The sequence below is a fragment of the Trametes versicolor genome, assembly GCF_000271585.1.
Source record: "Trametes versicolor FP-101664 SS1 unplaced genomic scaffold TRAVEscaffold_5, whole genome shotgun sequence".
In the NCBI taxonomy this organism is placed as follows: domain Eukaryota; kingdom Fungi; phylum Basidiomycota; class Agaricomycetes; order Polyporales; family Polyporaceae; genus Trametes; species Trametes versicolor.
In genome coordinates this window covers 2,354,733-2,381,801 of record NW_007360325.1, presented here as the reverse complement: position 1 = coordinate 2,381,801, position 27,069 = coordinate 2,354,733, and the positions used below count along the sequence as shown (strand labels likewise).

General features: G+C 57.2%; 11 protein-coding genes across 11 annotated transcripts; 7 read left to right on the top strand and 4 right to left on the bottom strand.

Annotated features, from left to right (window-relative positions):
- The first annotated feature begins 4,379 nt into the window (after nucleotides 1-4,379).
- TRAVEDRAFT_28788 (ESCRT-II complex vps25 subunit) lies at nucleotides 4,380-5,572 on the top strand. Its single transcript, XM_008039067.1, has 5 exons — nucleotides 4,380-4,572; nucleotides 4,632-4,674; nucleotides 4,741-4,901; nucleotides 4,973-5,118; nucleotides 5,183-5,572. The coding sequence occupies exons 1-5, from the start codon at nucleotides 4,542-4,544 to the stop codon at nucleotides 5,381-5,383; spliced, it is 582 nt and encodes a 193-aa protein (XP_008037258.1). The 5' UTR covers nucleotides 4,380-4,541; the 3' UTR covers nucleotides 5,384-5,572.
- Nucleotides 5,573-6,024: 452 nt separating this feature from the next.
- TRAVEDRAFT_147902 (uncharacterized protein) lies at nucleotides 6,025-7,018 on the bottom strand. Its single transcript, XM_008039788.1, has 4 exons — nucleotides 6,756-7,018; nucleotides 6,537-6,671; nucleotides 6,386-6,478; nucleotides 6,025-6,305 (listed from the first exon to the last, which is right to left on the bottom strand). Exons 1-4 carry the CDS (start codon nucleotides 6,912-6,914, stop codon nucleotides 6,045-6,047), a joined length of 648 nt encoding a protein of 215 aa, XP_008037979.1. The 5' UTR covers nucleotides 6,915-7,018; the 3' UTR covers nucleotides 6,025-6,044.
- A 1,145-nt stretch (nucleotides 7,019-8,163) lies between these two features.
- Nucleotides 8,164-8,763, bottom strand: TRAVEDRAFT_122900 (uncharacterized protein; the record flags this gene model as incomplete). The annotated part of the gene is made up of 3 exons (XM_008039787.1): nucleotides 8,164-8,492; nucleotides 8,549-8,650; nucleotides 8,706-8,763. 3 exons carry the CDS (start codon nucleotides 8,761-8,763, stop codon nucleotides 8,164-8,166), a joined length of 489 nt encoding a protein of 162 aa, XP_008037978.1.
- A 1,464-nt stretch (nucleotides 8,764-10,227) lies between these two features.
- TRAVEDRAFT_64635 (Thioesterase/thiol ester dehydrase-isomerase) lies at nucleotides 10,228-11,538 on the bottom strand. The gene is made up of 4 exons (XM_008039786.1): nucleotides 11,368-11,538; nucleotides 11,094-11,290; nucleotides 11,019-11,041; nucleotides 10,228-10,948 (listed from the first exon to the last, which is right to left on the bottom strand). The coding sequence occupies exons 1-4, from the start codon at nucleotides 11,443-11,445 to the stop codon at nucleotides 10,518-10,520; spliced, it is 729 nt and encodes a 242-aa protein (XP_008037977.1). The 5' UTR covers nucleotides 11,446-11,538; the 3' UTR covers nucleotides 10,228-10,517.
- A 156-nt stretch (nucleotides 11,539-11,694) lies between these two features.
- On the top strand, nucleotides 11,695-12,984 carry TRAVEDRAFT_147895 (uncharacterized protein). Its single transcript, XM_008039785.1, has 7 exons — nucleotides 11,695-11,772; nucleotides 11,833-11,914; nucleotides 11,977-12,126; nucleotides 12,189-12,291; nucleotides 12,343-12,580; nucleotides 12,634-12,755; nucleotides 12,810-12,984. Exons 1-6 carry the CDS (start codon nucleotides 11,750-11,752, stop codon nucleotides 12,752-12,754), a joined length of 717 nt encoding a protein of 238 aa, XP_008037976.1. The 5' UTR covers nucleotides 11,695-11,749; the 3' UTR covers nucleotide 12,755; nucleotides 12,810-12,984.
- Nucleotides 12,985-13,196: 212 nt separating this feature from the next.
- TRAVEDRAFT_71710 (valosin-containing protein) lies at nucleotides 13,197-16,091 on the top strand (the record flags this gene model as incomplete). Its single annotated transcript, XM_008039784.1, has 8 exons — nucleotides 13,197-13,335; nucleotides 13,388-13,434; nucleotides 13,493-13,559; nucleotides 13,615-13,859; nucleotides 13,913-14,041; nucleotides 14,094-14,734; nucleotides 14,789-15,813; nucleotides 15,872-16,091. The coding sequence occupies exons 1-8, from the start codon at nucleotides 13,262-13,264 to the stop codon at nucleotides 16,089-16,091; spliced, it is 2,448 nt and encodes an 815-aa protein (XP_008037975.1). The 5' UTR covers nucleotides 13,197-13,261.
- A 292-nt stretch (nucleotides 16,092-16,383) lies between these two features.
- On the top strand, nucleotides 16,384-18,574 carry TRAVEDRAFT_28784 (DAGAT-domain-containing protein). Its single transcript, XM_008039066.1, has 14 exons — nucleotides 16,384-16,764; nucleotides 16,822-16,926; nucleotides 16,988-17,134; nucleotides 17,191-17,200; nucleotides 17,259-17,310; nucleotides 17,373-17,385; nucleotides 17,444-17,472; nucleotides 17,530-17,770; nucleotides 17,827-17,859; nucleotides 17,917-17,956; nucleotides 18,013-18,127; nucleotides 18,183-18,227; nucleotides 18,289-18,379; nucleotides 18,434-18,574. Exons 1-14 carry the CDS (start codon nucleotides 16,631-16,633, stop codon nucleotides 18,498-18,500), a joined length of 1,122 nt encoding a protein of 373 aa, XP_008037257.1. The 5' UTR covers nucleotides 16,384-16,630; the 3' UTR covers nucleotides 18,501-18,574.
- A 738-nt stretch (nucleotides 18,575-19,312) lies between these two features.
- TRAVEDRAFT_47067 (uncharacterized protein) lies at nucleotides 19,313-20,624 on the top strand (the record flags this gene model as incomplete). The annotated part of the gene is made up of 6 exons (XM_008039280.1): nucleotides 19,313-19,358; nucleotides 19,410-19,540; nucleotides 19,606-19,701; nucleotides 19,765-19,893; nucleotides 19,958-20,125; nucleotides 20,187-20,624. 6 exons carry the CDS (start codon nucleotides 19,313-19,315, stop codon nucleotides 20,622-20,624), a joined length of 1,008 nt encoding a protein of 335 aa, XP_008037471.1.
- Nucleotides 20,625-21,524: 900 nt separating this feature from the next.
- On the top strand, nucleotides 21,525-22,713 carry TRAVEDRAFT_47066 (uncharacterized protein; the record flags this gene model as incomplete). The annotated part of the gene is made up of 5 exons (XM_008039279.1): nucleotides 21,525-21,602; nucleotides 21,693-21,788; nucleotides 21,843-21,971; nucleotides 22,034-22,222; nucleotides 22,291-22,713. The coding sequence occupies 5 exons, from the start codon at nucleotides 21,525-21,527 to the stop codon at nucleotides 22,711-22,713; spliced, it is 915 nt and encodes a 304-aa protein (XP_008037470.1).
- Nucleotides 22,714-23,972: 1,259 nt separating this feature from the next.
- Nucleotides 23,973-24,507, bottom strand: TRAVEDRAFT_28783 (uncharacterized protein). The gene is made up of 3 exons (XM_008039065.1): nucleotides 24,326-24,507; nucleotides 24,131-24,262; nucleotides 23,973-24,069 (listed from the first exon to the last, which is right to left on the bottom strand). The coding sequence occupies exons 1-2, from the start codon at nucleotides 24,363-24,365 to the stop codon at nucleotides 24,132-24,134; spliced, it is 171 nt and encodes a 56-aa protein (XP_008037256.1). The 5' UTR covers nucleotides 24,366-24,507; the 3' UTR covers nucleotides 23,973-24,069; nucleotide 24,131.
- Nucleotides 24,508-24,662: 155 nt separating this feature from the next.
- On the top strand, nucleotides 24,663-25,946 carry TRAVEDRAFT_28782 (uncharacterized protein; the record flags this gene model as incomplete). Its single annotated transcript, XM_008039064.1, has 4 exons — nucleotides 24,663-24,984; nucleotides 25,034-25,506; nucleotides 25,572-25,706; nucleotides 25,767-25,946. Coding segments are annotated over 2 exons (723 nt in total), but the record flags the coding sequence as incomplete, so codon positions are not given.
- Nucleotides 25,947-27,069: the final 1,123 nt, after the last annotated feature.

Genomic DNA, 27,069 nt, shown 5'->3' with positions numbered 1-27,069 from the left:
ACCATGTATTCTTGGGTGTGCGGCAGAAGCGCGACGTCCACAGTCTTAGTTCGATCTGAGACGCACCAAGGTTGCGAGCCAGGTGGCCCCGCGCCACAGACCCAAACAGTGTACACTTCTGCTTCGGGGAGTCCGCCTTCGCTTTCGCGACGAGCTCGATCAACTTTCCAGCGTGTATTTATATCGCCGCGCAGCGGCTCGCGTTCCACTGCACAAACATCTGGCACTGTATCTTACACCTATTCGCGAACCCTGGCTGGACAACATGGCCTCTGCTTCGACGCATGTGCGCCGGCTCACAACGCACCGATATTATGCTGCGCCCCGACTCAGCACCGCGTGCAGACGCGACCATCTGATACAATACATCCAGGAGCCGACTCTTTTCGACATGTCTTCTCAGTCAGACCATGCGGCATTGACACACACCGTAGGGCTGCCAACATATAGCTTCACATTATACCAGCAAGGATCACTACACATCGCAAACAGCGAGACTACATGAAGATTCGTGCCGGGCCGCTCAGAAAGACCTATCGCCCATCCGGGCCAGATAGAGTTCACCAGGGTACAGCCCACCGGGGCGAAATAGACTGCACATCGATCACTCGCCCCGGGCCGAATGCAGGGTCGCGGCGCGCGCGATAGGCCCCGCGGCCGGGCGATGCGTCTCAGCCTCACGTAACGGTGAGGTGCACGGGTGCGCGTTGCCGGCAACGCGCACGCGCTATATCCGGGAGGTGTGAACTGGTCGGCCAGAAGGGACATGTGCGGACGGAGGGCTGTGTGCGGTGTGCGGACATGGGCGACTCCGTACAACGGGAGCCCGGGGTGTTGGTGTCTGGCGAGGGTTTGGACACAACGCGGCGGCGCAAGGCACGAATTCGACGGCGTGAAGATGAGACGCGCGCAGGGGACCCTGGGTGGACTTGGCCGGTTTGCGTTACGCCGGCGCACCGACCTCGCGTAGTGCTGGGGCGCGTTGCGGCAAACGTTGCGCTTGGCGCTTGCCGGGCTTGAGATGGGGCGCAGGGAGCAGAAGGGGTCCAGAGGCCTCAAGGAGCGGTGGTCAGTGCTCGTCGGCGGCCTTGCGTTCGGCCGCCAGAGTATCGAAGGAGCCCCGAGACGAGCGTGCCTCGCACGACGGAATCCAGCGCGAAGATGCGTTTGTTTGACATGCAGGGAAGAGGGACGTAAACCGTTCGAACGCGATCGAGGGCCGTCAGGGCTGCGACATTGCCGGCTGCAGTGAGTCCGCGCGGAAGCACGGACGTCCATGGTCATTGAGCAGGGTGCATGTAAATGGAGGAGTGTCTGTCCCATGAACGGCACAGACGCTCCCGCCGGGCTTCGTCGATCGAAACGTACGACGAGCAAGAGTTCGTCTGCGGCGCATGCATGAGGCCGCGAGCGTCCAGGACGTGAATGGCGACGGCGACCTGCGGCGCTCCTGGACCCTGCTCCATAAGAGTATTTCTTCTGCAGAGGATGCGCAAGCGCATCTCGGAGCCAGTCAGAAGGCGCGTAAAGACGTACTGGGGTCGACACGCTCGCTGTCATGATACCTTCGCGCCGCAAAGTTCTCCAACTCTCGGGTGGCCTGCAGGCGGTGGCGCGATCTGAGTCGTCGAGCGACCACTTGTGAGGATGATGGACGTACGAGCCAAAAATCGGGGACGGCGAATACTAAGTGGGAAAGTTCAGCCGTCCGGCAGCAAGGTGGACAGGAGGATCCTGTGGCCGAGCGCCCGGTAGAGGGTGAGGGAGGACGGCCTTCGGAGTAGAGGTACCCCGCTCGAGAATACCTGCAGCAGAAAGCCGAAGGTCAGGACATATGCACAACGGTGTTGAGCGGGAAGAGGGGCAGAAGCGAGTGGATGGTGTGCGTAAGTGGCTGAAGATACCAAGCGGGGGGATGGAATGGCGTAATGGCTAAATCGGGAGGCACACTCCACCGAGGACAGCCTCCGCCTCCCCACACAACGCCCCACTTAGCAAGCGGACTTGCTTCGACCTCCAACGCAACGCAACACAGACGTCTTCATCTGCTGCTGACGAAGGGGCCGCCCGGTCGCTGCCAAATGTTGCTAAAACCGCCGCTACGCTGCACCCAGAGCGCGATGACCGCATATCAACACCGAGGCCTGCACGGTCTGGTCCACTGCCGACCACTCATACGCCAAAACTAGAAGCCTCGCAGGTTCACCATCGTCTGGCAATGATACGCGGGGACAGCACCTATGTGCTCTTGAAACTGTCCTGCCTCAAGGGCGGGCCGCACCCAGAGTTCAGTTGTGCGCACAATGACATACGCGCTATGCCACGGTGAGCTTGATATCGATGCCCTTTCTCTGAGATGCGATGTTCTGGCGTGTATACCATGTGCGTCTCCACGATGCGACCCGGCGCGCGTCGCGGTAGCACCCCGCACCCGGAAGAAAACGTCTTCAAAATAAATCGCGACATCACCATGCTCATTACCTGCCCAGCCTGATCAAAGCTAGGGCAGGCTATGGGACGTGGTGTTCACTTGTCAGAGACGGGATGCACACGCAGTATGGGGTGACTAAACTGCGCGTCCTGTGGAAGACGCAGGTCACGGCTATAGCCATCATATCCATGCGTGCGACTCGTTTACTGAGCCCACGCATGGGGGATGTCAGAGGTGGCTGAGAAGGCATATGGCACACCAGAGGCGGCACCTGGCAAAGAGGTGGCCGGTTGTTGTGCTGCTGCAATTGCAGACAAGCTGAGCATCCGCGACGAACACGTTGTACCAGGCCAAACTCTGGGCGGTGCTTCACGCCGACGACAGAGCGGCGGGGCAGAGAGTTCATACCTCTACGCAGGTGATGATGCGCGGTGGAGAAGTGCATGGCGGGAGGGGGCAGGTGGAAGATACGCGCACCATATGTTCGCACTGCATCGTCGCTAGTGGTGCCGAACGGCGCAGGTCAGGGTCGATGGACGATATGACGGCAGAGAAGGGCGTCGAGCAGGGAGGAGTCAAGGTGGGGATTGCGCAAGGACGAGCACCGGTGAGCGGGATGCCCGACGAGTTGGCGAGCGGAGCTGAGAGATGAGCTGGTTGGCAGAATATATAGATACGACCCACATCGCCACCGGCACACCCATGCGCCGCCGCGACAGGGACCCACAGCTTGGCGCGGCCCCACCCCGGGCGATGCTGTCACCTCCTCCTCCCGGGCCCTGGCCAGCTTCCTCCTAACGCTCATCTGCGAACTCGCCGCTTTCGACCCTCCTTCACACCGCGGTCCTTTCCGCACTGTCGGCGAGCACATGCTGGCTCCCCGTTGCCTCCCGCGTCCATCGTCTCTCGCTACTGCTACCAGGACTCGGAGCACACCCTCGGTCGCCTCCAATGCAACGGACGCCTTCCATCGATCAACGCCACCCCTCTCGGCCCAGCAGCGCTCTCCCGAGAACCCGCAGCGCGTGGGCTAGGGTCCCCCAGGATTCTCGAGACTCGTAGCGCATCGCCGGAATGGGCCACCATTTCAGGTCCTCAGAACCCCCCCTAGATTGCATCATCCGAAGCTGATGCGCCCGACTTACGGACTCGGCGTGTCTTCCTCCGCAGACCCAGTGAACGACACGATGGCTCTGCCCGCACCTCCGTGCTTTGGGTTCGCTCGCCCTTTGCCGCTGTAATGGATCTTGCAGACCCGTGCCGCGGAAAACCGCCGTCGGACGGCTTCTTCGCTTTCTTCGGTAAGTCTGTATTCTTGCGACGTGTTGCTGCTACTCATGCTCTGCCAGGCTACGTGGGCACATTGCATCCAAGACAGACCACTCAGAGCGCATCAGAAGCGTGCTCGTAGCGTGGCGTGCGGGCAGTATTGCACTCGAGGTGCGCGATCTGCGGTGTTGCATTTGGATGGCCAGAAGCCTGGCCTGCGCCTGTACAAGCCCAACGGTCGTGGTAATTGGAGAACGCGCAATCCATTTACTTTCTAGGGCACTCCGACCGAGAGAACGAGGCGGCCGATTCCGAGCCCTCAGACGGCATGGTGCCTCGCCACGTTCGGGCAGATATCTACGATAATCGCAGCGAAGTGTGCTGATACTGTGAGCCGAATGAGTTGTTGGCACATACGGCACGTATTTTGAGGGCTGTAGCGCGTATTGCGTGTTTGTACTAGTGTAGTTGTGGTCTATCCTACCGCGGAGTCGCGAATAAGATCGTCGTGGCCTTCGCCAGTCGCATACCGGCGTGGATAGCCGTTCGCGCGGGCGCCTAGCACACAAGAGGGAGCGCGATTGACTGTTGCGGCTTGCCATACACCAGTTTTCGCCCTCCACCGCCCTTCCCAGTGATCTCCGACGGCGGCGTCGACCTTCGCTGTGTGGGCCCACGACGACAAACAACCGGATAGGGGTGCACGATAAGCTTCCTCCGACGCGTCCGCTTGAACTCTCAAACTCAGAAGATCACAGCCACACCTTTGCCGCATCCAGTACTAGTGCGATAGGGCTGCTCGCGTACTTACGACCAACTTCGACTCAGCGCTGTGTTATATATGTCGTTCTCTACACACAAGACATCATCCGGTGGGCAATTCGCGCGTGAAATACGTCAGACCTGGAGTTTAACGTTCTACAACCGCCAGGCTTTCTCCTCCCGTCCATCCACGCCGCCCCGCCGTTCTTCACGTAGGAGTCTCCCCCTACGCCCCGCATTACATCGAGATGACCACGCTGACATTCGCTTCTCCCTAGGAAGCAGCCAAACCCCGCAACGCAGGCGACAGTGACGCAGCACTGGACGCAGCTCATTCTCTCGTACGCGCGGCACCGGAATCTCTTCGCGCTGCGCGCGGAGGACGCGGACGTCGCGGGCGGCGCGTGGGACGAGATCCTCCGCAACCCGCGGATCAACCGTGCGTCGTGTATCCTGCTCCGGGAAGTCTTGGAGTCGTGTATGCTAATCGACTGTTCGCGTACGGGGCAGGACGGTTGCTTTCCTCGCATCTGAGCGCGATACTCGCGGACATGGTCGCCAAGGGCCACGCGGTGTACGAACCACCGAAGCAGACGTCGTCTGTGCTGCTCTACTGGCGCTCCGCGGAAGAGTGGGCGCAGGTCCTCTACGACTGGGTATGCTTTTGTCTCTTTTTTTTCAGCGTTCCGGCTAGCTTATCACGGTGGGGCGCTTTCGCAGGCAAACACGACGGGGCAGATGAACACGATCATGACGTTCTACGAGATCGTGGAGCCGCCGGTGCCGTCGCCGCTCTCGGACATCCCGCTGCCGATCCTGCGCAGGGCGGTCGGGGTGCTCACGAAGTCAAATCGCGCGCAGATCATCGCGGTCACGGATGGCGAGGGCGTGCGTTTCCTTGCTGGGACCACGGGCAAGTGAGGCGATGGGGGAAACATACCTTCGGACGCTCGCGGGTTGGGATGAGCTATGCGGTCAGGACGTGTTATCCAGAATCCAGAGTGGAGAATGTCGTTTGAGTTGTATGATAAATGTGCACGATAGCCTAAAGGGGATGGGTGTGCCGCTTCTATTGATGCTATCTAGGTACATTTCTGAAACATATAGAGGTGCGAAATTCGGCATTAGAGTCGAGTACGCCCCCACTACTGACCTGTCTCTCGATATTTGCAGGATCGTATGCAGTACCGAGCGCTGTAGTAGTAGACAAGCTGCTAGCCTTAGGCTGTATGGAAGGCATCAAGTGCTTGGCTAGTTCATGCGCTCAGCGTGTTCATATTGAGCTCTTTGCGCTACGCGATTCGGCCGCGGCGGAGACATGTGCATAAAACTGTGAGGATTGTTACGCTCCTGAGGGGGGCATGTGTGTCCACGAAAGTCAAATTGCGAGCAGAATATGTGGTAGACGATGGCGTGCCATACCTTGCTGGGACGACAGACAAACGAGACGACTAGGAGGCGATATGTCGTCAGGGTGTATGAACCGTGCTTAAAAAGAGGCACTGTACCGCGATCGCGTAAAGTTCAAGTCCACTAGTTCACTATTGGTCTCAAAGATCCCCCGGGGGTATATATTGGCAAGTCACATAAAAGTGCGGAAGTCGGCGTCGGAATCGTACACGCCCCCATTATTGGCCGGTCTCTCGATCTTCGCAGGGTCTCCAGGACCAATGGGCGGCGAAGCGGCGGGTGTAGTTGTCCTAGGGTCGGTGGCACGGGGTACCTCGGACACGTCTCCGGCGCGTCCATACTGGCCTGCTGCTGTGTCGAGGCTTGCGCTGCGCGACTCGGCGGCGGCGGCGGCCTGCGCGTGTACATGCGAAAGTCGTGACTCGCGCGATTGCTGTATGAGCGCATACCTTTCAGCATACAGAACATGTGATGCAAAGCGACACTGGTATGGCCGAAGTCTAGAGCACGCACGTCGTTTTGCGCCTTGCGCTGCTGCTGTTCGTCCAGGTGGACGCGCCTCTTCTCGAGGTCCTGCTCGAGTCGGGCCTCGTGCTCCTGCTTGATCTATAGCGATGCAGGTGCGTCAGGAGCGGAGTGGTCACGCTGGGAAGGCTTCACTCACCTTCACACTCTTCTCTGCGGTCGCTTCATTAGCGATTGCTGCATCGCGATCGTGGGCGGCACGGTTGAGCGCCTTCGTAGCCTCATATTCGGTCTCGACGGCTTTGTCGACTGCCTGCTGCGCCTTGGCTGTCGCCTGCAAAGAACACCACAGATACCTGTAAGTGTACGCGCACTAGGGAAGCGGCGAGGTCTGGTTCCCGCTCAAAGTTGTACACACCCTGATGCTCTTGTGATGACACTTTTCGGCGCCGGAGAGAGCTTTGATATTGCGATCGAGGTTCTTCTGGTCCTCGCGGGCCTCCTGTGCGATCGACTTCTCAACCTGGCGGATTTCCGGGTCTTCGGAGAGCGTGCTGGATTTTCCGAACAGATTCATGGTGGGGGTGGAGTTGGGAGTGTGGTGGAAACGGAGGCCCCGACACCGACAGGCTTTATAGATAGATAGCACTACTCCCAAGCCTAGCAGCTGGAGCAAGTGCGTCACCGGGCATGACGAGTGTGGGCAGTGCAGTAGATGACCAACGCCTTCGAGCCAAGGCACTCGAAGGTATGTTGTCGATCGCACTTCCTGTTCCCACGTTTTAGGTCAGGGCCTGCATGATGACGTCGTCAGTGGCATGCATGCTCAAAAATCGAAGAATATATAATCTTTGATTCGAGACTCAGGATATAATCGTAGCTTGCTTCGTTAGTCTGGACGTCGAGGCCGAGCCCACCTAATGGTGGTGGTACGAAAGAGAACGGTCGTTGACGGGCCCAGAACCCTGAAGACCGTCCGTGACGCCGGCGGCTGAAAATAACCGCTGGTCGACGGACACAAATCTTGGACACAAATTCATGTATAGCTTCAATGTTGCATTTTGCGAGAGATACAAGGCGCAGAGGGCTCTGTTTTTATACACGGTGATGATACATCGAAAACATCGGAGGCGCGGAGGGGACTTTAAGAGCGATGACGGAGCTGGGTGGGTGGTAGCGAGGGGTCTGATATACAACAGCGAAGATGTACGAGGCGATGAGGAGAAATTATGTTGATGGTGGGGTCGATTATACACTCGTGTAGGGTATCTTGAGGGGGCGCCGCGCACGTGTATGTTGCGCGACGCCCGGGAGGGAAGAAATAAAGTAACAGCAGGAAAAGACGATCGAGTGTAGACGGCGCCCGCGCACATGCATGCCGTCAGAGCGTGAGCGAGCCCTCCAGATAGCTCGCGATCGCGACCCCGTCTGGGCTCGTAGAGATAGGCGCGAGGGTGGGCGACATCGAGTGCGACCGCTTGATGGGCCGCTCTGGAGTCTCGTCGTCGGCGTCCTCGGATGCGTGCTTCCGCTTCCGGTCGACGCAGTCTGGGCACTCCGAGCAGAAGCTCTCGTCGCTCAGCGCGGGAGAAGAGAGCCGGTAGAGCGTGCGCGAGAGCGGCCGGTGCGTGTCGGCGGAGCGCGCGATGCTCGGGAGCAGCCCCGCCTCGCAGGGCTCGGGGTGCAGAAGCGGGGGCGTGCTTGCGCGCAGTTCGGCGGAGCGGGGAGAGGGCGGGCACGATGGGGATTCGGGCGGGGTATCGGGGGCACTCCTAGAAACTTTGTGAGTATTCCGGCCCATTTTAGGGTGGCATGAGAGATGGTGCTTACGTCTTTTCGTCGTAGAGCCGTTTTAGCTCGTTGTATTTCTCTTCGAGCTCGTCGCGCTCCTTCTTCATCTTCATGCCGTAGTCGCGCGCAAGCCGTGCGAGGCCGACAAACGCCATGGTAGCGGTGGCGTGGACCGCTGCGCGCTTGCGCCAGACGACACAGCAGTTCTTCAGGGATGCATTCTCGGCGAGGAGATGCGCGCACTCGGCGTTGGTGGCGGATGTCTTCATGGGAAGCGGGACGGCGTACTCCAGGTTGAGCTTGCGCACGGCCGGAGTGACATGGTGGCGGAGATGGTGGGGAATAAGGTTGGGATCGACGTTGACTGTGGTGCGGCCGCGTAAGAGGGATGTGGGAGCTGTGGGGAGTAGGAGGACTGACGGATGGTATATGGTTGCTTGCAGGTTGGGCAGAAGTGGTTGGGGGTGTACGGGTTGACAGAGCGCACGAGGCGGATCACGCAGTCGTAGCAAAATACATGCCCTAGTAACGTCCGGAAGATGAGTCATCATCCGCGAGGCACAAGGAGGCTACTCACCGCAGGGAAGGGCAGCAGGATTCTTGAGCGTCTCGAGGCAGACTATGCACGTCGGCATAGGAGGTGGCAGAGAGTCGGATGAGTGGATAGTGGATGGCTTGAATGTTGTTGGCGCTGGGCACGCAGGATGACGACCCGCTGGGAGGCCCAGAGAATCAGCTTTTATACATCCCGAGCATGCGCGGCAGACGCAGGATGCGGGGGTCTCCGTAACTTGGCGGGACTCGTATCAAGTTCGCGATCCAGACTGACCGGCGAGCAGTATGCAAGAGGCAGTTGCCAAACACGACTCATTTCGCGTCCGCGGAATGCGCGCAGTCATGGGGCAAGGCCCGGCAAGGGGCAAATGCGCACCGCTTTGAGCGAGTCTGGGCTGGGTGGGTGGTCCCATTCCGCAAAGCTACATGCGTGTGCCGGCGTTCTAGGCGGCATCTTCGGGGCTCAGGCAACAGCATGAATTTTCCCCTGCGATTTTCCGGTCTGCCGGTCATATATTTACTCATCTATGGCTTCCTGACCGCGTTACTTGGATTACGCTGTGATTTAACTGCTCGCCGACGAGGCCCCGGAAGGACGGGGATGGTGGAAGAGGCACAAACGGACACCAACAAGGAATAACAGGGCGGTGGATAGACGCAGCCTGGGCCGCTCTCGATCTAGGCCATGGCGCTCTCGGCGGATCCCGCGAGAGCCTCGACCGCCACACCCGTCCGGCACCGCCTCCGCGCTCGCTTGGCTCCCTGGCCTGAAAGCCGGTGAACGGTTCGGTCATCTCCCAGGACGGACTGCGCCACCAAGGTTGAGCCGTACGGTTGCACAGCGAGAGGCCTAGAAAACAGTCCATCGCATTGCGTCACGTTCGAGGTACTTCTCAGCCTTTCCACACGCCAGGCGCGACATAGGCACGCAAACCACCATTTCAACTTCACCAATCGTTCTGTAGTGACTTTCAGACATCACATCACATACATAGATATGTGCCATCTTGAACACTGTCAAAACACAGGCAGAAGGTGAGCGCGCGAGTTATCATGTGTCGACGCGCGTGTAGGAAACTATACCGGGCGAGACAAGACGGTAGGTGGGCCATATTCAGCGGACAAACATCCGACGCACAAGCGGCGGTATGACGGAGAAATTAACGAGAGTGCCATGTCTGGCGCGCGAGGACGGTGCCGATCCGGATGTGCTCCAGGGTTCGGAACTCGGGAGCATCTTCAATGCAATCGCGAGGCGGCCCGAAGGCGCCAGAGGGGCCCGACTCATCTTACGCGAAACGTTGATGTTTGGAGAGAGTTTGGAGTTGAAGACCGTGGGTTCCCATATTCAATGGTCCAAATGAGGTCCAGCCAAGCTCCCACTGATGACTTCGCAGAGACGATGTAGAGGCCAGGCAGCGAACACTTGAGGAGCCGAGACAGGGCCGTCGGATGCACTTCACGCGGTGTGGCCAACAGAGCGAGATCCCGCCGCTACGTTTCAGAGGATGGACCCCGGGAGGGTGTCGAGAACTCGGGGTCGGCGAGCGATGCCGATAGAGCACTGCACCATCTCCAAGTTATCCTCATGGAAGTTGCGTGTGGTTGCCTTCCGTTTTCCTTGCGACGGGAACCACATAAGCACACTGACGGCCACGTAATGAGTGCTAACGTGCAAAGGATGTTACGTGTCGCTGTAGAAGCGCGTCAATGACACGGACCGATATTAAAAGAACTCAGCGTGAATTACTATGACTTCTACAAGGGCTAAAACGCCCGTGTCGCCCCGCTCGCATTGCATCGGATACTCTGCATGACAGCCACCGAGCGCCTCCTAAGAGGAGTCTTGAGCCTTGGCCAGGTTCATCCTCCGCTGAATGACTGCCCTCGCTTCCTCGCCCGGGTCGCACTTCGCCAGCTTGTCGTAGTCGTACCAAACGAGAACCGAGTCGGACTCCGTCACGATCTTCCGCTGCGCGTAAGACCAGATCGCGCCCATGACGTGAAAGTGCGTCTTCGCCTGCCGCCGCGTCCTGACCTCGGGGCTGTCGACTTTGGACGAGGTATAGAGCGGCCCGGGATGCGGCTTGTGCGCGACCAAGAGGGTGTCCGGGAATACGACAGGACGTCTGTATTCGAGGGAGACGGACTTGAGGATGAGCGAGACGCCTTTGCCCTTGATCATGGCGTCGGCTCTTGCGGGTCCACCGAGTTCGGCGCCGAGGGCGCGCATCCAGTGTATGCGACCGGACTCGAAGAAGCGGACTGTGAACCGCACGCACAGTCAGAATTTGAGGATATTGCAGGTTGCGCATAGCCAAAGGAATTAACGCACGGTATCGAACGTTGTTAACGTGCCTGTAGTGGGATTGGTAAGCCAGGGACATAGCGGACAAGCAGTGTAACGCACTGGAAGCTGTCATGATCTCCCCATACCACAGGCTGCTCCCAGAAACTATCTGGGTCATAGCCAAGCGCGGCCAACGTTGCGCGCCCTTCGTCCGCAGGAGAGACTTCCTCCGGTAGAGGGTCGGGAGAGTCAGGACCTTGTGTACCCGGCGGGAGGTGGAACGGGGAGGTAGGGTCCTTGAATCTATCCATCAGAGCCTACACATTCAAGCAAAGAGCCATCGTACTGTAAGCAAGCATGCGAGCACCGCCGATACGAACTGAAATGTGCTCACGCGGATAGAGGAGTGGCGAACTAGCCGCGGTGCGCGTACCGGAACCGCACGCAGACTTGAAAGACTCGTCCGAAACATCGCGCCCACACCTTCTCTTCAGTTGATATGATGAGGAGATGAGAAGAGAAAGGTGGGACTCTGAATAGCAAGCCGCGAGGAGGTGGTGGTCATATGCATGGCGGTCTCGGGAGTCGGTGAGTCGGTGGCCGGCCCACTGGCCGAGGCGAGTTGCGCGCCGTGGCGGCGTCAAGCCGGATTTGATGCGCCACAGGGCGCGATTTGGCAGTTGGAACTCTCCTGCCTCTTGGTCTTCAGCCACATCCTCTCGCGAAGCAATTCGTGTACATTCAGTAGCTATCGGTCTGGCACAGAACTACCAAATATGAGGCCATCATCTCAGCCAATGCAAGTCCATCTTCTGATTGCCTGCTCTGTCTTTCACACCGCTGACATTCACCTGCGCAGTACAGTCAACGTCTTCGTCCGCTCTCCCGACACTCGGTCAGAGAGACGGTTTGATCTTAGCTTGACAATCGGGCAGCTAAAGGTCAGCTCTACCTTACATCGAACATGTGGCGATAGTGACCTTCTGCGCGTAAATGTATACAGAATAAGCTTGAACTCATCACAGGCATACCCGTTCCGAATCAAGAGATCTCTGTTCAGGCATCTGAAGATGCACCCGAATCGCTGGGGGTCCTCGCGGACGATAGCAAGCCCTTGGGTTACTACGGAATCCGCGACTGGCAAGTGCTGATGGTAAGTCGAACAGTCAGTCGCTGCGAAACCGTGTACTATATGCTTCTGTGGGACGGACGCAGGTGAATGATTTGAATCCTGCTACCTCGCTTACTGGGCAACTTCACGACACGTCCCAAGTTGACAAATTCGAGCTGACCGCGACGGAGTATGCTCAAAGACAAGGTAAGAGCACACGCCTGTCATGCGCATGGCTGTAATTTGACCAGAATGTAGACACTGTGCTCGCATATAAGCAGCGCAACAAGATCGGACGTTTCGCAGACAAGCCTGAGGAGGAGATCAAGGAGCCGGAGACCGTGGACTTCCCGATCGGCGCGCGTTGCGAAGTCGAGTCGACTGAGGAAGACTTCCGCAAGCGCGGTACGATTAGGTTTGTTGGACCGACCGAATTCGCCAAGGGCGTGTGGGTGGGGATCGAGTATGACGAACCCATAGGCAAGAATGACGGATCGTAAGTGACGTTATGGTGTCGGATATTTCGCATCGATGCTGAATGCTCTGTAGCGTCAAGGGCAAGAAGTACTTCGAGTGTCCACCAAACAGCGGCGTGTTCGTCAAGCCCGAGAGGGTCAAAGTCGGCGACTTCCCGGTGGAAGAAATCAACTTTGACGACGAGGAGATGTAATGTGAGCGCCAGGCCTTTGCTTTCTTTGTCCCCGTTTGACTGAACTTATGCATAGATGAACGCATCCGAGTTGTACCCTCGCGAGGGAGGCTTCTGCTTGAGCATTCTCTGACTGTGTCGGTCTTCGCGTTCGTCGATGATTGTAATTGTAAGACACTATATATACATTGTGCGCGCTGCACGAAGTACCAGTGCTACCGCAGCGCTGTCGTACTACGCAGTGGTTATTCAGACCGGTCGAGCGTTTGAGCTTCTCAGTCAGCGCGAGCCCGGAGAACAACTTCGCGCCGGAGATTTGTAGCTCGCATAGGAAAGTATTGCTCCATTTGGCGCCGTGAGATTGCACTCGAAGCATCCGGAAGTCCGGTTTTATTCCCACGCCCCCGAGAGTGACGCGTCGAGTAATGTAGGGGGGACGCGCGTCGTCCTTGTCCCCAAACCTCATAAGCTTGTCCTCGGTCTCGTTTGCTCACTCCTTCCACCACCACCCTCACGACACTGAACGACATGGCTGACCCTAGTGGTGCAATCCCCGCCGGCGACGATGATACTAGCACCGCGATCCTCAGGACGAAGAAATCGTAGGTGCTACAGTCTCACTGATTGGTGTCAGTCGATGACCGTTTCCTCTAGGCCCAACCGTCTGATTGTCGATGAGGCGACTTCCGACGACAACTCTGGTAAGTAACAACTATGCTACAACGTAAACAAGACGCGAAGAGCTGACGGGGATTCCAGTCGCCACTCTCAACCCGGCAACGATGGAGACGCTCCAGCTCTTCCGCGGAGATACGATCATCGTCCGGTAAGTGCTCCGTGCACGCCCACTTGTAATTTGTGGCTGACAAGATTGCATGCAGGGGGAAGAAGCGGCACGACACTGTTCTCATCTGCTTGAGCTCCGACGATGTCGAGGAGGGCAAGATCCAGATGAACAAAGTCGCACGTAACAACCTCCGCGTAAAGCTCGGTGACATGGTCAATGTCCACCCCTGCCTCGACATCAAGTACGGCAAGCGCGTTCACATTCTGCCCTTCGATGACTCCGTCGAAGGTCTGAGTGGCAACATCTTCGATGTATATCTCAAGCCCTACTTCCTCGAGGGTACGTCCCTTGATATTGCTTGCGCCGATAAATGCTAACTCTTGGGTGACTAGCTTACCGGCCTCTACGGAAGGGCGACACCTTCCTTGTTCGCGGCGGTATGCGGACGGTCGAGTTCAAGGTTATTGAGACGGACCCCGCGGAATACTGTATAGTGGCACAAGACACTGTGATCCACACAGGTTGGTTTCCTGCGCACATTATGTTTCAAGATCGCGGGCTTATCAATTACAGAGGGCGACCCCGTCAAGCGCGAAGACGAGGAGGCGAATCTTAACGAGGTCGGCTACGACGACATTGGTGGCTGCCGCAAGCAGATGGCACAGATCCGTGAACTCGTGGAGCTCCCCCTCCGCCATCCTCAGTTGTTCAAGGCTATCGGTATCAAGCCCCCTCGTGGTATCCTCATGTTCGGTCCACCTGGTACTGGTAAGACGCTCATGGCACGTGCGGTCGCAAACGAGACGGGCGCGTTCTTCTTCCTTATTAACGGCCCGGAGATCATGAGCAAGATGGCTGGAGAGTCTGAGAGCAACCTGCGGAAGGCGTTTGAGGAGGCTGAGAAGAACTCACCATCTATCATCTTCATCGACGAAATCGACTCCATTGCGCCGAAGCGCGAGAAGACGAACGGCGAGGTCGAGCGTCGCGTGGTTTCGCAGCTGCTCACTCTCATGGACGGCTTGAAGGCGCGTTCAAACGTCGTCGTTATGGCTGCCACCAACCGTCCCAACTCTATCGATCCTGCCCTCCGTCGGTTCGGTCGGTTCGATCGTGAGGTCGACATCGGCATCCCCGACCCCACTGGCCGCCTGGAGATTCTTCGCATCCACACCAAGAACATGAAGCTCGGGGACGACGTTGACCTTGAGCAGGTGCGTATTGCTTGCGTTGTATGTGCTCTCCTGTATTGACTGTATGCGCTATAGATTGCCGCGGACACTCACGGTTACGTCGGTTCCGATCTTGCTGCGCTCTGCTCGGAAGCCGCCATGCAGCAAATTCGTGAGAAGATGGACTTGATTGACCTCGACGAGGACACCATCGACGCAGAGGTGCTTGACTCCCTGGGTGTTACCATGGACAACTTCCGCTTCGCTCTCGGCACCTCCAACCCGTCTGCCCTGCGCGAGACTGTCGTGGAGGTTCCCACCGTCAAGTGGGAGGACATTGGTGGTCTCGACAAGGTCAAGCAGGAGCTCCAGGAGACCGTCCAGTACCCCGTCGAGCACCCCGACAAGTTCATCAAGTACGGCATGTCACCATCCAAGGGTGTACTGTTCTACGGTCCCCCTGGTACGGGTAAGACATTGCTCGCCAAGGCCATCGCGAACGAGACGCAGGCGAACTTTATCTCCATCAAGGGTCCCGAGCTGCTCACTATGTGGTTCGGTGAGTCTGAGGCGAACGTTCGCGACGTCTTCGACAAGGCACGAGCGGCGGCACCTTGCGTGATGTTCTTCGACGAACTGGACTCCATCGCGAAGGCGCGTGGTGGTTCGTCAGGGGATGCTGGAGGCGCGGGCGACCGTGTGCTGAACCAGATCCTGACGGAGATGGATGGCATGAACGTCAAGAAGAACGTGTTCATCATTGGCGCGACGAACAGGCCCGACCAGATCGACCCTGCCCTCCTCCGTCCTGGTCGTCTTGATCAGCTCATCTACATACCTTTGCCCGACGAGCCCTCGCGTCTGTCCATCCTCCGGGCGGCGCTCAGGAAGAGTCCGGTTGCCCCGGATGTCGACCTCATCTTCCTCTCGAAGCACACGCACGGCTTCTCCGGTGCTGATTTGACGGAGATCTGTCAACGTGCGGCGAAGCTCGCGATCCGCGAGAGTATCGAGTCGGACATCCGGCGCGCACGGGAGAAGAAGGAGAAGGAGGACGCGGGCGACGTCAAGATGGAGGAGGACGAGGAGGAGGAAGAGGACCCCGTCCCGGTCATCACAAGGTGCGTTACACGCTCTCCTAGTGCTACCTGTCGTTCTTATACTTACATGACTTTTCAGGGCACACTTCGAGGAGGCGATGCGCTTCGCCCGTCGCTCAGTGTCCGACGCGGATATCCGGAGATACGAGATGTTCGCGCAGAACCTGCAGCAGTCGCGGTCGTTCGGGTCGAGCTTCAAGTTCCCCGACTCCGCTGGCACTGTCGCGCCGGCGGCGGCGCCCGCCGCGAGCAATGCTGGGTTCGGCGAGGACACGCAGGACGACGACTTGTACGCATGAACGACGCAGCCCGGATTGACTTGACGGACGTGGATTGGCATGGTCTTGAGTTCGAGCTTTGTAGTTTGTATGCAAAATGACTAGATCGTTTGGCAGCTCTGTAGTATATCGAATCGCATTCTTCTAGCTCATCATGGCGTCTTGTGTGCTCGAAAGTTCGCCGGTGAGCTCGTGAGGATGGTCCGAAGGAGACATGAGAGGCGCTGAGTGACGCCATGGCATGAGTGTGGTGGCACACGGTCACCGACCCGACCGCGACAGTCAGGCACCTCTTGGCTCCGTCTCACTTGTTCTCGTTCGCGTCCGTTCTCGCTCTTCCTCTCACTCTCGTTCTGCCGGTTCGGACGTTCAACATTCCTTGCCTTCGGTTCACTGCTGCCGTAGCTTTCCGTGTTCGTCTTGCTGCCGCCGCTCCGCACCGTGTGCCCCGATTCTCACACACATAGCCCCGTCGACTGCCGTTGGAGCCAGGAATCCGTCCTCACACCACGGGCCGCCGCACGCGCGCACGCATCCAGTAACACGCAGAAACCGGCGCGATGGAGGTCCGGAAAGTGTTCACGTCGGCGAGACGTACCGTCTCCTCGAGCTCGCTCCGCGAACGGCTCAGCAGCCTCAGCAGCCTTACCACCACGCCCCTAAAGCCCGTCGCGAACCTGCGCGCCCACATCGAGTGCGGCCTTCTCCTTCGCGCTTGGTTGGATCGGTCGTTAATGCGCTGATGTTTCAGGTTCGTTCCCGCAAAGATCCCGAGAAAGAGGAGGCTGCAGACGCTTGCGGTCGCGATATGGTCGACGACGATCGTTTGGAACATCACCATCTTCCTCATTCTGTGGTGAGCCTCTCTGTGATGTTTCTTGCTGCACTAGAGACCGACTAGACGGGTGCCAATGTAGCTCTATCCCGCCATTATGGCCCTTCATTGCGGCGTACATGATATGGGTGCACTACATTGATAGGAGCCCGGAGCATGGTGGTCGTCTGAGCCCGTGGTTCCGCTCAATGTCCTTCTGGCGGTACTTCGCCGACTACTACCCCGCATCGTGAGTGCCACCCTTTTGCCCATGTATGCCTGGCCCCTGACGGTGACGACCGCTAGATTCCTGAAGGTGTGTACGTCTCCTCTCCTTGCGTTCGGGCACCTAGCTGAGCGCCGCCCGGAGGCAGACATGTGAATTACCTCCCGACCGACCATACGTCTTCGGCTATCACCCTCATGGTAGGCAGAACCTGTCTGGCATGTGCACGATGAATGATTGTTACTGACTTCGCGCGATGCAGGCATCATTGGCATGTGAGCTTCTCTGTATTGACACTGACGGGATAGATCCTATCTCACTACCTCTCCCCAGGGGTGCCATCTGCACATTCGCGACCGAGAGTATGTCTCCTGCGCGTCCGTGCTCTATGCCGCCGAATATTGACGCGTTTATCAAAGGTACCGGGTTCTCCGCCGCGTTCCCGGGCATCGTCCCGCACTTGCTAACGCTCGCGAGCAATTTCCGGATGCCAATATACCGCGACATCATCCTCGCTATGGGTATATGCTCGGTATCGAAGCAATCTTGCTCAAATATACTCAAGAAGGGCCCGGGCAACTCGATCACTATCGTGGTGGGTGGTGCGGCCGAGAGCCTCAGCGCGCACCCTGGCACTGCGGACCTCACCCTACGGAAGAGGTAAGTGCGACTGCGTAGATGGTCACGAAGCACAGAGGATAACGTCAGTGGCGCAGGTTGGGCTTCATCAAGATTGCCATCCAGCATGGGTAAGTCGACACACACTCGAGATGCTGGCCTTGGGCCCTATTGACACTCCAATACAGTGCCGACCTGGTTCCCGTGTTCTCCTTCGGAGAGAACGACGTACGTCTCGCTCTAAAGATACACCCCAGCAATCCACTAATTAGTACGGCATGCAGATTTTCCAGCAAATGCCCAACGAGAAGGGAACGACGCTGTATACATTACAGAAAAAGTTCCAGAACGTCTTTGGCTTTACGCTCCCGCTTTTCCACGGCAGGGGTCTTTTGAATTGTATGCTTGTCCATCGCCCCGCTCCAGTGCGCACTAACGCCTATCGTTGCACCAGATAACCTGGGTCTGATGCCGTATCGTAAACGGATCGTAGCAGTTAGTGAGTAACTTCGCGAAGATTCCAGAGAGGCTCTTTGACACTGATTGTACGCCGCGCGAAGTTGGCCACCCTATACACGTCGTCCAATGCGACAAGCCAAGTCTAGAAGAAATCCGACATGTGCAGGAGCAGTACATAGACGAGCTCATGTGGTGCGTTCTTCTCTTCTGCTTCTCGTGTCGACGTCTGTTGAATGCGGTGCACAGGATATGGAATACGTACAAGGACGATTTCGCGCGGACGCGGACCCGTGAACTCAGTATTATCGAGTAGCACGTCCGTTTCTTGCTTGGCATGGGCCTCTTTGTAATATCGGACGGTAATTGCCCGTACTATCCACGGATTACTTATACCACAAGGCGAGTCTACCACACAGGAACAATCACGACACAAGCGGTGAAGAGTGCTGGGACACACCGGCTCTGAACTCAGATGGCACGCCTTCCAGTCGCCGCCCTTCTTCTCGGGCGGAAGGTTTAAGGGTGATGTCATTTAGGGCACACGATTCTATCTTCTTGGATCAAGGTTCAGTTCCACCACAACCACCCAAATCCCGCGCATGTTTCAGTATTTACCCCCGCACATTACCGGCGGAGCACTCATAACTCTATTCTCGTCTATTTTTTTCTAGTCTACAACTCTTCGCGACGCGCCTCACGAGGCCATCCCCACGGTGATGGAATGCGCTTTGGGACGCATCTTCGCTTCCGTTCTGCATCCTCGTTACCGAGGTGGCCGTACTGTTTAGGGAATTGCCGCGACCAATGGTGTAAGCCTCGGTCGAGTCGACCGCCCCGAAGCAAATCGAAGTGACGCATCTGACAATCATGGGACACGGCGCCATACGGCTGGCATCTGTGTATGCGTTCGCTTCGGAGTGGACTGTGTCTCGCATTCTCAGTAGAGGACATACCCGATACGCTCAGGCCCTGACATTGGTAACAGCTTCCGTAGTCGCCGCCGCCATTATTGCGCAAGCCCAATTTTGCTCATATAGCGTGTCGCTTTACTGCCCAAAATCACCCCCCGCTTCCAAAGCTTTACCTCTGTGCAAGTGGCCGCTCACAGCGTTCTTCGATTCCGATATGGCTGACTTCGAGCTCGATGGCAATGCGAACCTCGTCGACCGAGGTGAGTACTCCCGTGAACACCATCTGGGCGGACTCGCTGATAGCCGCGCAGAGCGAAACAGGATCCCGGAGCCCCGCAAAGTCTCGCATAGCGCGGCACTTATTTCTATGCCTGGAAACCTCGCGGACCAGATGAGACTCGGGGGGACTGATGACGGCCTGAGACTCTTCGCTAAACTGGTGGTGAGTACACATGGCTGTTCGACGCCGAGAAAGGTCGTTCACGCAGTATGCATGTTCTTCTGTAGGAGAAGATCGCGAATCTGAGTGAGGACCATAAGGACACCTTGCACCTTCACCGCGTCACGGTGAAGTCGCAGGAGTGGCAGGCGTTTGTCGATCTCGTGAGTAGTCTGTGCACAACGAAGGCTCCTTCTCACAGGGAGCCTTTTTTGTTGTTTGTTCAGGTCAAGCGCGAGCTTCCGGTCCTGGACGCTTACGAAAACTGCTGGCCCGTCGCGGCCATCGTGCGCGAACATCGCCGCCGCAGCTTCAATGGTAGGAAGGAAGGCCTGTTGCGCTGGCAGTCCAAGGCTGTACGTGAACACCTGCGTGGCACAACCTCCCGATTTGTCCTGCTGACAGCGTGATCTTCGCTAGCCTGCAGAACTAGCGGACGACCTCCGCAGAGCGCCATCTCCGCTGCCGCGCGACGACTCGGAGCAGGCGCCGGTCGCCGGTCCATCTGGTATGGCACACGATGACGGAGAGTCAGAAGATTACCAGGCCAGCGCCCAGGATGCGGATGCGCCGAATCTGCTGCCTATGGTCCGTCCACGATCCTCGGTTCCTCTGCTTTCGCCTGCTGGTCTCTGAAAGTTCATGGCAGCTTCGGTCTCGGGCCTCTCGCGAGCCAAGCGTGGAGCTTAAAATGCAGGCGAGCTCGTCGTGCCCAGGCTCAGGCAATCGCGCTCCAGCGACTCGTGGCGCTCGGCGCACCGGTGCGAGGGCGGATCGCCGCATCTCGAAGGTTTCAGTCCGGGCTGGACATGGCGCCGATGCGCACCATGACGCCGGGGTGGTCAACATGAGCCCCGTGCTCGACTTTCTCAGCAAACTACGCCCGGAGCAGACACGCCTGCTGCCGGTACTCGCCGCGAAGGGCATCGTCGACGGCGCCGCACTCGACGGCTTTGCGCACTTCCCGGCGAAGCAGCGCAAGTCGATGCTGAACTCGTGGCTCAGGGAGGAGGCTATCACCGAGCTGCAGTTCGAGGTTCTCAATGGAGGCTTCGAAAGAATGGGTGCTGGGGCGGCGATGGAATGAGGTGGCGGGAGATGTCGAAGTCTCTTGGGATTCGTCAGCTGTAGTTGGCCGTTTCGAGGGTTCGTTCGTTGTTCCAGACGTATGACACCTTCAATTCTTGAACTGCTCATGCTTCGCGAATGGCCGTCGGCGTATCTGCATGCGTCTGTTCACCTTCTTGATCGGCCGCTCCACCCACCAAAGCGAGAGAATCACAAGGTGAGCAAAGCGGCCCAGCCCAGTGACGTTTAATCTGGATCCGTCTGCTAATAGCACTCCACAGCTGTCAAGGACGCTCATGCCTTCGAATTCCTGGGATCTCTCCCGCGAGTGGCGACCGTCCATGTGGACATTACTAACTTTATCTCTGACTCCGTATTACGGTTCTGTCCTGCGACGGTTCCGCACTACGGGCATCATGATGCCGACATTTACTGATATGGCATTCCGTCAGGATGGTCGCCGTCAATGCAACAACGGGCAGATATCGAGATATTGCGGGAAAGAACATGGGTAAGCACTCCATTCATCTGTCAAATGTGGGGTCAGATGTGAATTGACCTTCTCCCGTCCTGGATAGAGGACTAGAGAACATTTGCCTTGGAGCCCGTCGAGGGTGCAACCCCCTCTGGTAATGGCCGCTCCCGTGGACCGTGGCCTACACTCGGTCTTAGCCGGCGCACCGCTAGCAAGTTATTGACGAACTTCGTCCTTACCCCATCGTACTCGCTGCGCCCGCGCGCGTTGCTTCTGCGTTTGGAGATGGCCCACTCTGACTTGGACGACTATACGAACCTCGTCGGGCGAGGTGAGACCTCACAATCCATCTTGTATCGACACTCTCTGAGTCCGTAAGGAGGGCAACATCGTGAGAAATGGATCCCAAAGCCGGCTAAGCTGTCGCACAACTTGTCCGTAACCATGACCCCGGGCAACTTGGCCGACCAAATGAGGCTTGGGCAGACAGTCCGTGGTCTGAGGGTGTTCAGTAAAGTAGTGGTGCGTACTTTAGCCAGGCCCCTTACCGTGATCGCACGCCTGCACAACGTGTTGCTGATACGCCGTCATTTTCGGGACTCGGGCTGGTAGGGACGCATCTCTACCCTCAGCGAAGATCTCAAGGACACTCTCGATCTCCAGATTATCAGTACAAAGTCCCCTGATGTGTGGACACTTGTGGACATCGTAACTCGCTTCGTTAGTGCCGCTACATGGTCGTCTAATCAGTGTCTATCATAGGTCAAAGACGAGTTTCCATTCATGAACGCATACGACAAGGCTTGGCCGATCTTCGCGATTGTGCGCGAACACCGTCACAAGAAACTGTATGGCAGACGCGATGGCCTTGTAGATTGGGAGCGCAAAGCGGTGAGAATTAGAGGCTTGTATCAGTATCATCTACTTCGTGCTGACCCAAAATACATCGCCAGCCACCATCGGCAGACGGCGACCCCCGTGAATTGCTTGAAACCCCGCCGGTGCCACCGCCGCGTCCTGACTCCGGGGACGCGGCAGCCTCCGCTCTATCTAGGACCGTACACGAAGGCGACGCGCACGGGACAGTCGGCTCCCCAGGTGCAGGCTCAGCAGGCTCTTCTCAACATTCGCAAGTCAACACGGTTCGTGGTTTATCCATGGTCACGTCCTCGTCCGTCTATCTCAAGACTGCTCGTTCCGTCGATCACAGCCCAATCGGGGCTCAAATGAGCGCGACGTGCAAGCGCAGGGGCAGTCGACGAACCGTGTCGCTCACCCAGGCGACCATGCTTCCACTACGGCGAGCCAGGCCTCCCGACCCCGCCTTGCGCCGGCCTCCCCGGCCCACTCGCCGAGTGCCGCAGGGCCTTCCCAGTCGACGCAGGGCGCTCCAGAAGGGAAAGATAAACGCGACCCAGTGTTCGAGTTTTTAGATGCATTGTTCCCAGAGCAGACGAGCCTGCTTCCGCTTCTAGTGTCGAAGGGCATCGTTGATGGCGCGGCGCTCAACGCCTTCGCGCGATTTCCGTCGAGACGGCGTAAGCTGCTGCTGAACGCGTGGCTTAGGGAGGAGAGCATCACGGAGCTGCAGTTTGAGGTTCTCAATGAAGGCTTTGAGAACATGGGTGCGTAGACGGGGAAGAAGTGTGTCCCGAGAGATGTGGACGCAGCTCGCCGTGGAGATTGGTGACCTGAAGTGGTCGAATTCTGGAGTCTGCATTCGCTGTGCCAGATGTGTTATTATGTTATTTCTGAGCTTATATTCAAGGGCTGGTATGTTTTGATTGTATATACGTCCAATTTCCCCATTCAGGCTGCGTACACTGTCGTCGATGTTCATGAACGCGTCTGCTCGAGTTAGCAATGAACCACAGGACTTACTAAATCGAGACAGGCTCCCATCAAAGTTGCGGCGGCTTATCCCGGGCGCTTGCTCCGCGGTATGGATCTGGTATCCTCCATGACCCTGGTCTCATACTGGCAGCATGTATGCGTACGGTACTGCTGGGAAGCGCCCTGCCCAGGGCTGGTTAAATTTTCGCTATCGGATTTGAAGCTCTTTGGCAGCAACCACCACTGACCGGCTCTCCCCCGGCTCGGACTTCGTACCCTCGGACACCTCAAGCGCATTCTCGCTCGTACTCGCCATGGCCGGCGCCCAGCCCATAGAGGACTTCGATTTCCCTCCCGAGTTACTGCTCATCATCAAAGAGCTTGTTGAAGATTGGGATTTACGGACGCACGTCTGCTTCTACCTCAGTAGCCCTAAGGTTGCGGCACTCTACAACTCCGGGAAGCATCCCGATGCTTTCTGGCGCCTCGCATGTTGGAACAACGGCCTCACCGGCGGTCCTACCGACGTCGTGGACTCTGAGGACGAGGACGAAAAAATGAGGGATGACACTCAGTCGCATCATGGGAGCCCGTCTCCTTGGCGGGATGTCGCCGTCGACTATATCGCTCGGGACGGGTTCTGCACTCATCCGCATTGCGGAGAGGCGCTCCTAGAGTACAACCGTAAGCCGCGATCTCTTGTTGCTCACGCTGTGAAAGCGCACGGCCTAACGTGTCTCTTTTTAGGACAATGCATGCGCGAGGTTCAGGAAGACGTTCAAGTCTTCAAACCAATCCACAGCCGTAGCGAGCACGACTCCCTCTCGCCGCTCACCGCCCATCAGGTCTTCGAGCACATCGAGTTTAAGCAGTTCAGCGATGTCTTTCGCCGGAGTCGGGTTGAAGACGATGCGCACCTGCGAGCTCCCGGCGACTCGCCGCGTCGAGGGGCTGACCTCAACTATATGAATCGCCCCGACGACTACCCAGGGATGTACCTCGCAGAGCATCCGCTCGTGGCTGGAAGCTTCGCCACGTCCCCCCCGGTGGACTCAGTCATGCTGCTGCATCTCATAGGTCGGCCTCTGCCTAGTGGAATTGTGGTACAAACGGGGCCGGTTACCGTGCTGGACATTGTGTCCGCGATCCATGAAGGGTGAGTGAATCGCTAAATCTGACCTCCCTACGCAGCGTTTGTTGAGACACATGGGATGCAGGTTAGACGTTCCATTGGCGGTAGACGAGGCGGGGGAGCACATCTCTTTGCATGGCCGATGCATTCCGAAGGACTGGCCACTCGAGCATGTGTTCGGCATGATGGGCAGTGCTCGCTCCATCCTTTCGATATGGTACGTCCGGTAGCCCCCTGCAAAAACCAACTTCTAACCTTCAGCGGCTACTTGCTGAATCAGCCCTCTTACGAGCCTCGAGTATCAGGAGGCAACAAGTCATGGGCCTGCTTTCGCATTTTACCAACTCTAGCCTGAGCGAGCTGGTATATTTTGTCTGAGACCCGGGTGCCAGCGGCCAGTTGCTACATGTATATCTGTGGACTCAATTGCGCTAGTACGTATCGACGTACAATCAATTCCCCAACATTCGTCCCAACGTCCGACCTTGTGGCGCCGAATACGATCACCTGACCCGGCTCGAAGCGTATACGCAGTCGTGTCAGCGCTTGTCCTCCCTCCCTCCTCGCGTCCTCCAGTACTCACTCTTGACCTTTGAGTTTACAATATGCCCTGCAAGCGACCCTTGCTCCCAAGCACGCCGTTTCAGCGCGTCTTTCCACTCGAGATCTTTCTGGTCATAAAGGCCACCATCCCACTAGGCGACATACGCACCCATGTGTGCTTTTACAAGACGCACCCTCGTATCGCCGCGATATACGACTCGGAGAAGAACGACGAGTTCTTCTGGCGGCGCGTGTGTTGGCATAGTGGCATCGGCGCGCTGGACAAGGACGACCTCGAGGACCCACACTGCTGGCGCGGCATTGCTCTGGAGCTCGTCGAGAAGGAGGGCTTCTGCAAACACCCGCGGTGCGGGGAAGGGCTACTCAAGTACAACAGTAAGTCTTGCGCAGTCCCTGTCCCAAGATGTGTACTCAGCTCCTATAGGTCGGCGCATGGAAGACGTAGCGGGCTGGCTCAAGCCCCTCGCCGTGTTCTCCGACTGGAAAGACGACTTGTACACCGCCTCGGACTCGGATTCTGAAGACGATACCCCAAGTACACACATGGTCATCGACAACGAAGGTCGTCGGGCAGACGGCGAGAGCGAGGACAACCCCCCGCACCTTTCGCCGCACCGCGTCCTCTCCAGCATCAAATTCCGTGACCGGCCCTGGGGCGGATACTACAGCGTGCGCGAAGACGCGCAGCTTCGCCCGCTGACTAAAGCGGAAGAATCCTACGGCGGAAGTGCCCTCCTACAGGATCTGGCACCTGCTCATACAGCGGAGCTTCGCCACCGATGTTCCCATAAACAAACTCCTTCTCGGGGAGTTGGGTGGGCATGAACTCGCCGGGGAGATTGTCAAGAGACGGACTGGAGTGACCGTGCTCGATATTGTGACCACGATACATGCTGAGTGCGTCTGTCATTATGCTCGCTGATGCATATGAAGGGTACTGAAGTATTTTCGATTTATTCAAGTCTCGACCTTCGTCTGACAGAGGACGAGAAGAGGGGACTCGTGGATCACCTTGACTTGTTGTACAACTGTTGCGAAACAACCGCAGAGGATGTGTATGCGCGGTTTAACACTCTGCGCGATGCACTGAACAAGTTGTATGCGTCCTACTGCGCGTGCTATCAGGTGTTTATGCTGACACCGGTTCTGATTCCTAGCCACCTAGACGAGTTCTATTACGATGGGGCCATCATCAATGGCGCCCCACTGTTCCTCCCCAACCTCCGGGAGAACTGATTGACTTTTCGCTGCCCTCTACAATACGACCTGACCATCGCCTAATAGAGTTCCCTTCTATTCTATCAACCTCGCCTATATACTTTGATCGCTGCCTCCATGGACCCGTATATCAACGCCATCGTTTGTGCGTACCTCCAGTAGATCTGATTTAATGCGATCCGTACCACTTACCTGTGCCGCAGAGCACATACAGAAAACCTGGTTGGTGAGGACAGCCCACAAGATCCGGTTTCAATATACCTACCCTCGAAGTTCGGACATGAACCCCGGTACGTATGTATGGTCGCTGTGCAAGCTACCTTTTTACCCCGTCCACTACGCACAGTTCGCCGAGGCATCCTAGAGTTTCAATTGCCATTCGGTCGGGAAAATCGTTCTTGGGAGAGTGCAATAGAGAGAACGTCAGTTACGTCGAAGAGGGTCGACACACGCTGCGACGTTGCCTCTCTCGTATCCTCACCCACCGCCCCGCACTCGTGCACCTCCAAAATGCCCATTAGCACCTCGGGACAGTCGCCGCGGGCTGGGTCGATGGACTTGCAATCATCAATGCTTGCCTGAGGGAAGATACAGCCTTCCAAGGGGGGGCACGTACACTAGACCTTCCTCAGGCGACAATCGTAAGCTCAGGCGAGATCCAAAACCAAACGACTCAAAGACTCCTCGGAGAGTTCATCAGGAAACGCGAATATCTCTAGGTATCTCTGTACGGATCTCGGTTATCTGCCGCTCCAGGGCAGGCGGGGCGGATCAGCGTTCTCCCACCGCGGGCAAAGTTCGATGTTTTGGTCGAAAACATTGGAGAAACATAGAGAATAGCTGAAAAAGTTATTTTAGCTTATTTGGTCGGTAATCATGTTAGAGACATTGGCCAAACTTGCTGTATGTGTTCACACGGTCATGATTATGTTTTGCGTCCCAACATCGAAAAGACATTCTGACTGTTTGTGGGATGTTTTGCACGGAAAACATTGCAGAAAGAATTTTGTATCGTAATATGATGTCCCGTTGTGGACCATGGCCATGACATCAGAATACCATTTATCATTGTTCACGATGTTTTCCTGGTGTTTTGACACCGGCCACCGGGAATACATCGAAAATGTCTTTCAAAAGCTTACCGCAAAACCACTGGGAACACTTTCAAATTGGTTTTACAATGGTCTTCCTGTGTTCGTGACTGAAAACATTGTAATGACATCATTTATGTCTTTCCCGTGT

Excerpts from the sequence above, each read along its gene's own strand:
- TRAVEDRAFT_28788 (XM_008039067.1), top strand. The coding sequence starts at position 4,542 with ATGTCGTTCTCTACACACAAGACATCATCCG. Across the intron at positions 4,675-4,740 it reads GCCGCCCCGCCGTTCTTCAC|GAAGCAGCCAAACCCCGCAA; the intron begins GTAGGAGTCTCC and ends GCTTCTCCCTAG. Across the intron at positions 4,902-4,972 it reads CCGCAACCCGCGGATCAACC|GACGGTTGCTTTCCTCGCAT; the intron begins GTGCGTCGTGTA and ends CGTACGGGGCAG.
- TRAVEDRAFT_147902 (XM_008039788.1), bottom strand. The coding sequence starts at position 6,914 with ATGAATCTGTTCGGAAAATCCAGCACGCTCTCCGAAGACCCGGAAATC. Across the intron at positions 6,672-6,755 it reads GTCATCACAAGAGCATCAGG|GCGACAGCCAAGGCGCAGCA; the intron begins GTGTGTACAACT and ends TGTTCTTTGCAG. Across the intron at positions 6,479-6,536 it reads CCGCAGAGAAGAGTGTGAAG|ATCAAGCAGGAGCACGAGGC; the intron begins GTGAGTGAAGCC and ends GCATCGCTATAG.
- TRAVEDRAFT_64635 (XM_008039786.1), bottom strand. The coding sequence starts at position 11,445 with ATGTTTCGGACGAGTCTTTCAAGTCTGCGTGCGGTTCCGGTACGCGCA. Across the intron at positions 11,042-11,093 it reads GGAGATCATGACAGCTTCCA|GCACGTTAACAACGTTCGAT; the intron begins GTGCGTTACACT and ends ATCCCACTACAG. Across the intron at positions 10,949-11,018 it reads CGTTAACAACGTTCGATACC|TCCGCTTCTTCGAGTCCGGT; the intron begins GTGCGTTAATTC and ends TGCGGTTCACAG.
- TRAVEDRAFT_147895 (XM_008039785.1), top strand. The coding sequence starts at position 11,750 with ATGAGGCCATCATCTCAGCCAAT. Across the intron at positions 11,773-11,832 it reads AGGCCATCATCTCAGCCAAT|TACAGTCAACGTCTTCGTCC; the intron begins GCAAGTCCATCT and ends TCACCTGCGCAG. Across the intron at positions 12,127-12,188 it reads GCGACTGGCAAGTGCTGATG|GTGAATGATTTGAATCCTGC; the intron begins GTAAGTCGAACA and ends GGACGGACGCAG.
- TRAVEDRAFT_28784 (XM_008039066.1), top strand. The coding sequence starts at position 16,631 with ATGGAGGTCCGGAAAGTGTTCACGTCGGCGAGACGTACCGTCTCCTCG. Across the intron at positions 16,927-16,987 it reads ACCATCTTCCTCATTCTGTG|CTCTATCCCGCCATTATGGC; the intron begins GTGAGCCTCTCT and ends GTGCCAATGTAG. Across the intron at positions 17,473-17,529 it reads CTGCACATTCGCGACCGAGA|GTACCGGGTTCTCCGCCGCG; the intron begins GTATGTCTCCTG and ends CGTTTATCAAAG.
- TRAVEDRAFT_28783 (XM_008039065.1), bottom strand. The coding sequence starts at position 24,365 with ATGACTTGTTGCCTCCTGATACTCGAGGCTCGTAAGAGGG. Across the intron at positions 24,263-24,325 it reads ACTCGAGGCTCGTAAGAGGG|CATATCGAAAGGATGGAGCG; the intron begins CTGATTCAGCAA and ends TACCGGACGTAC.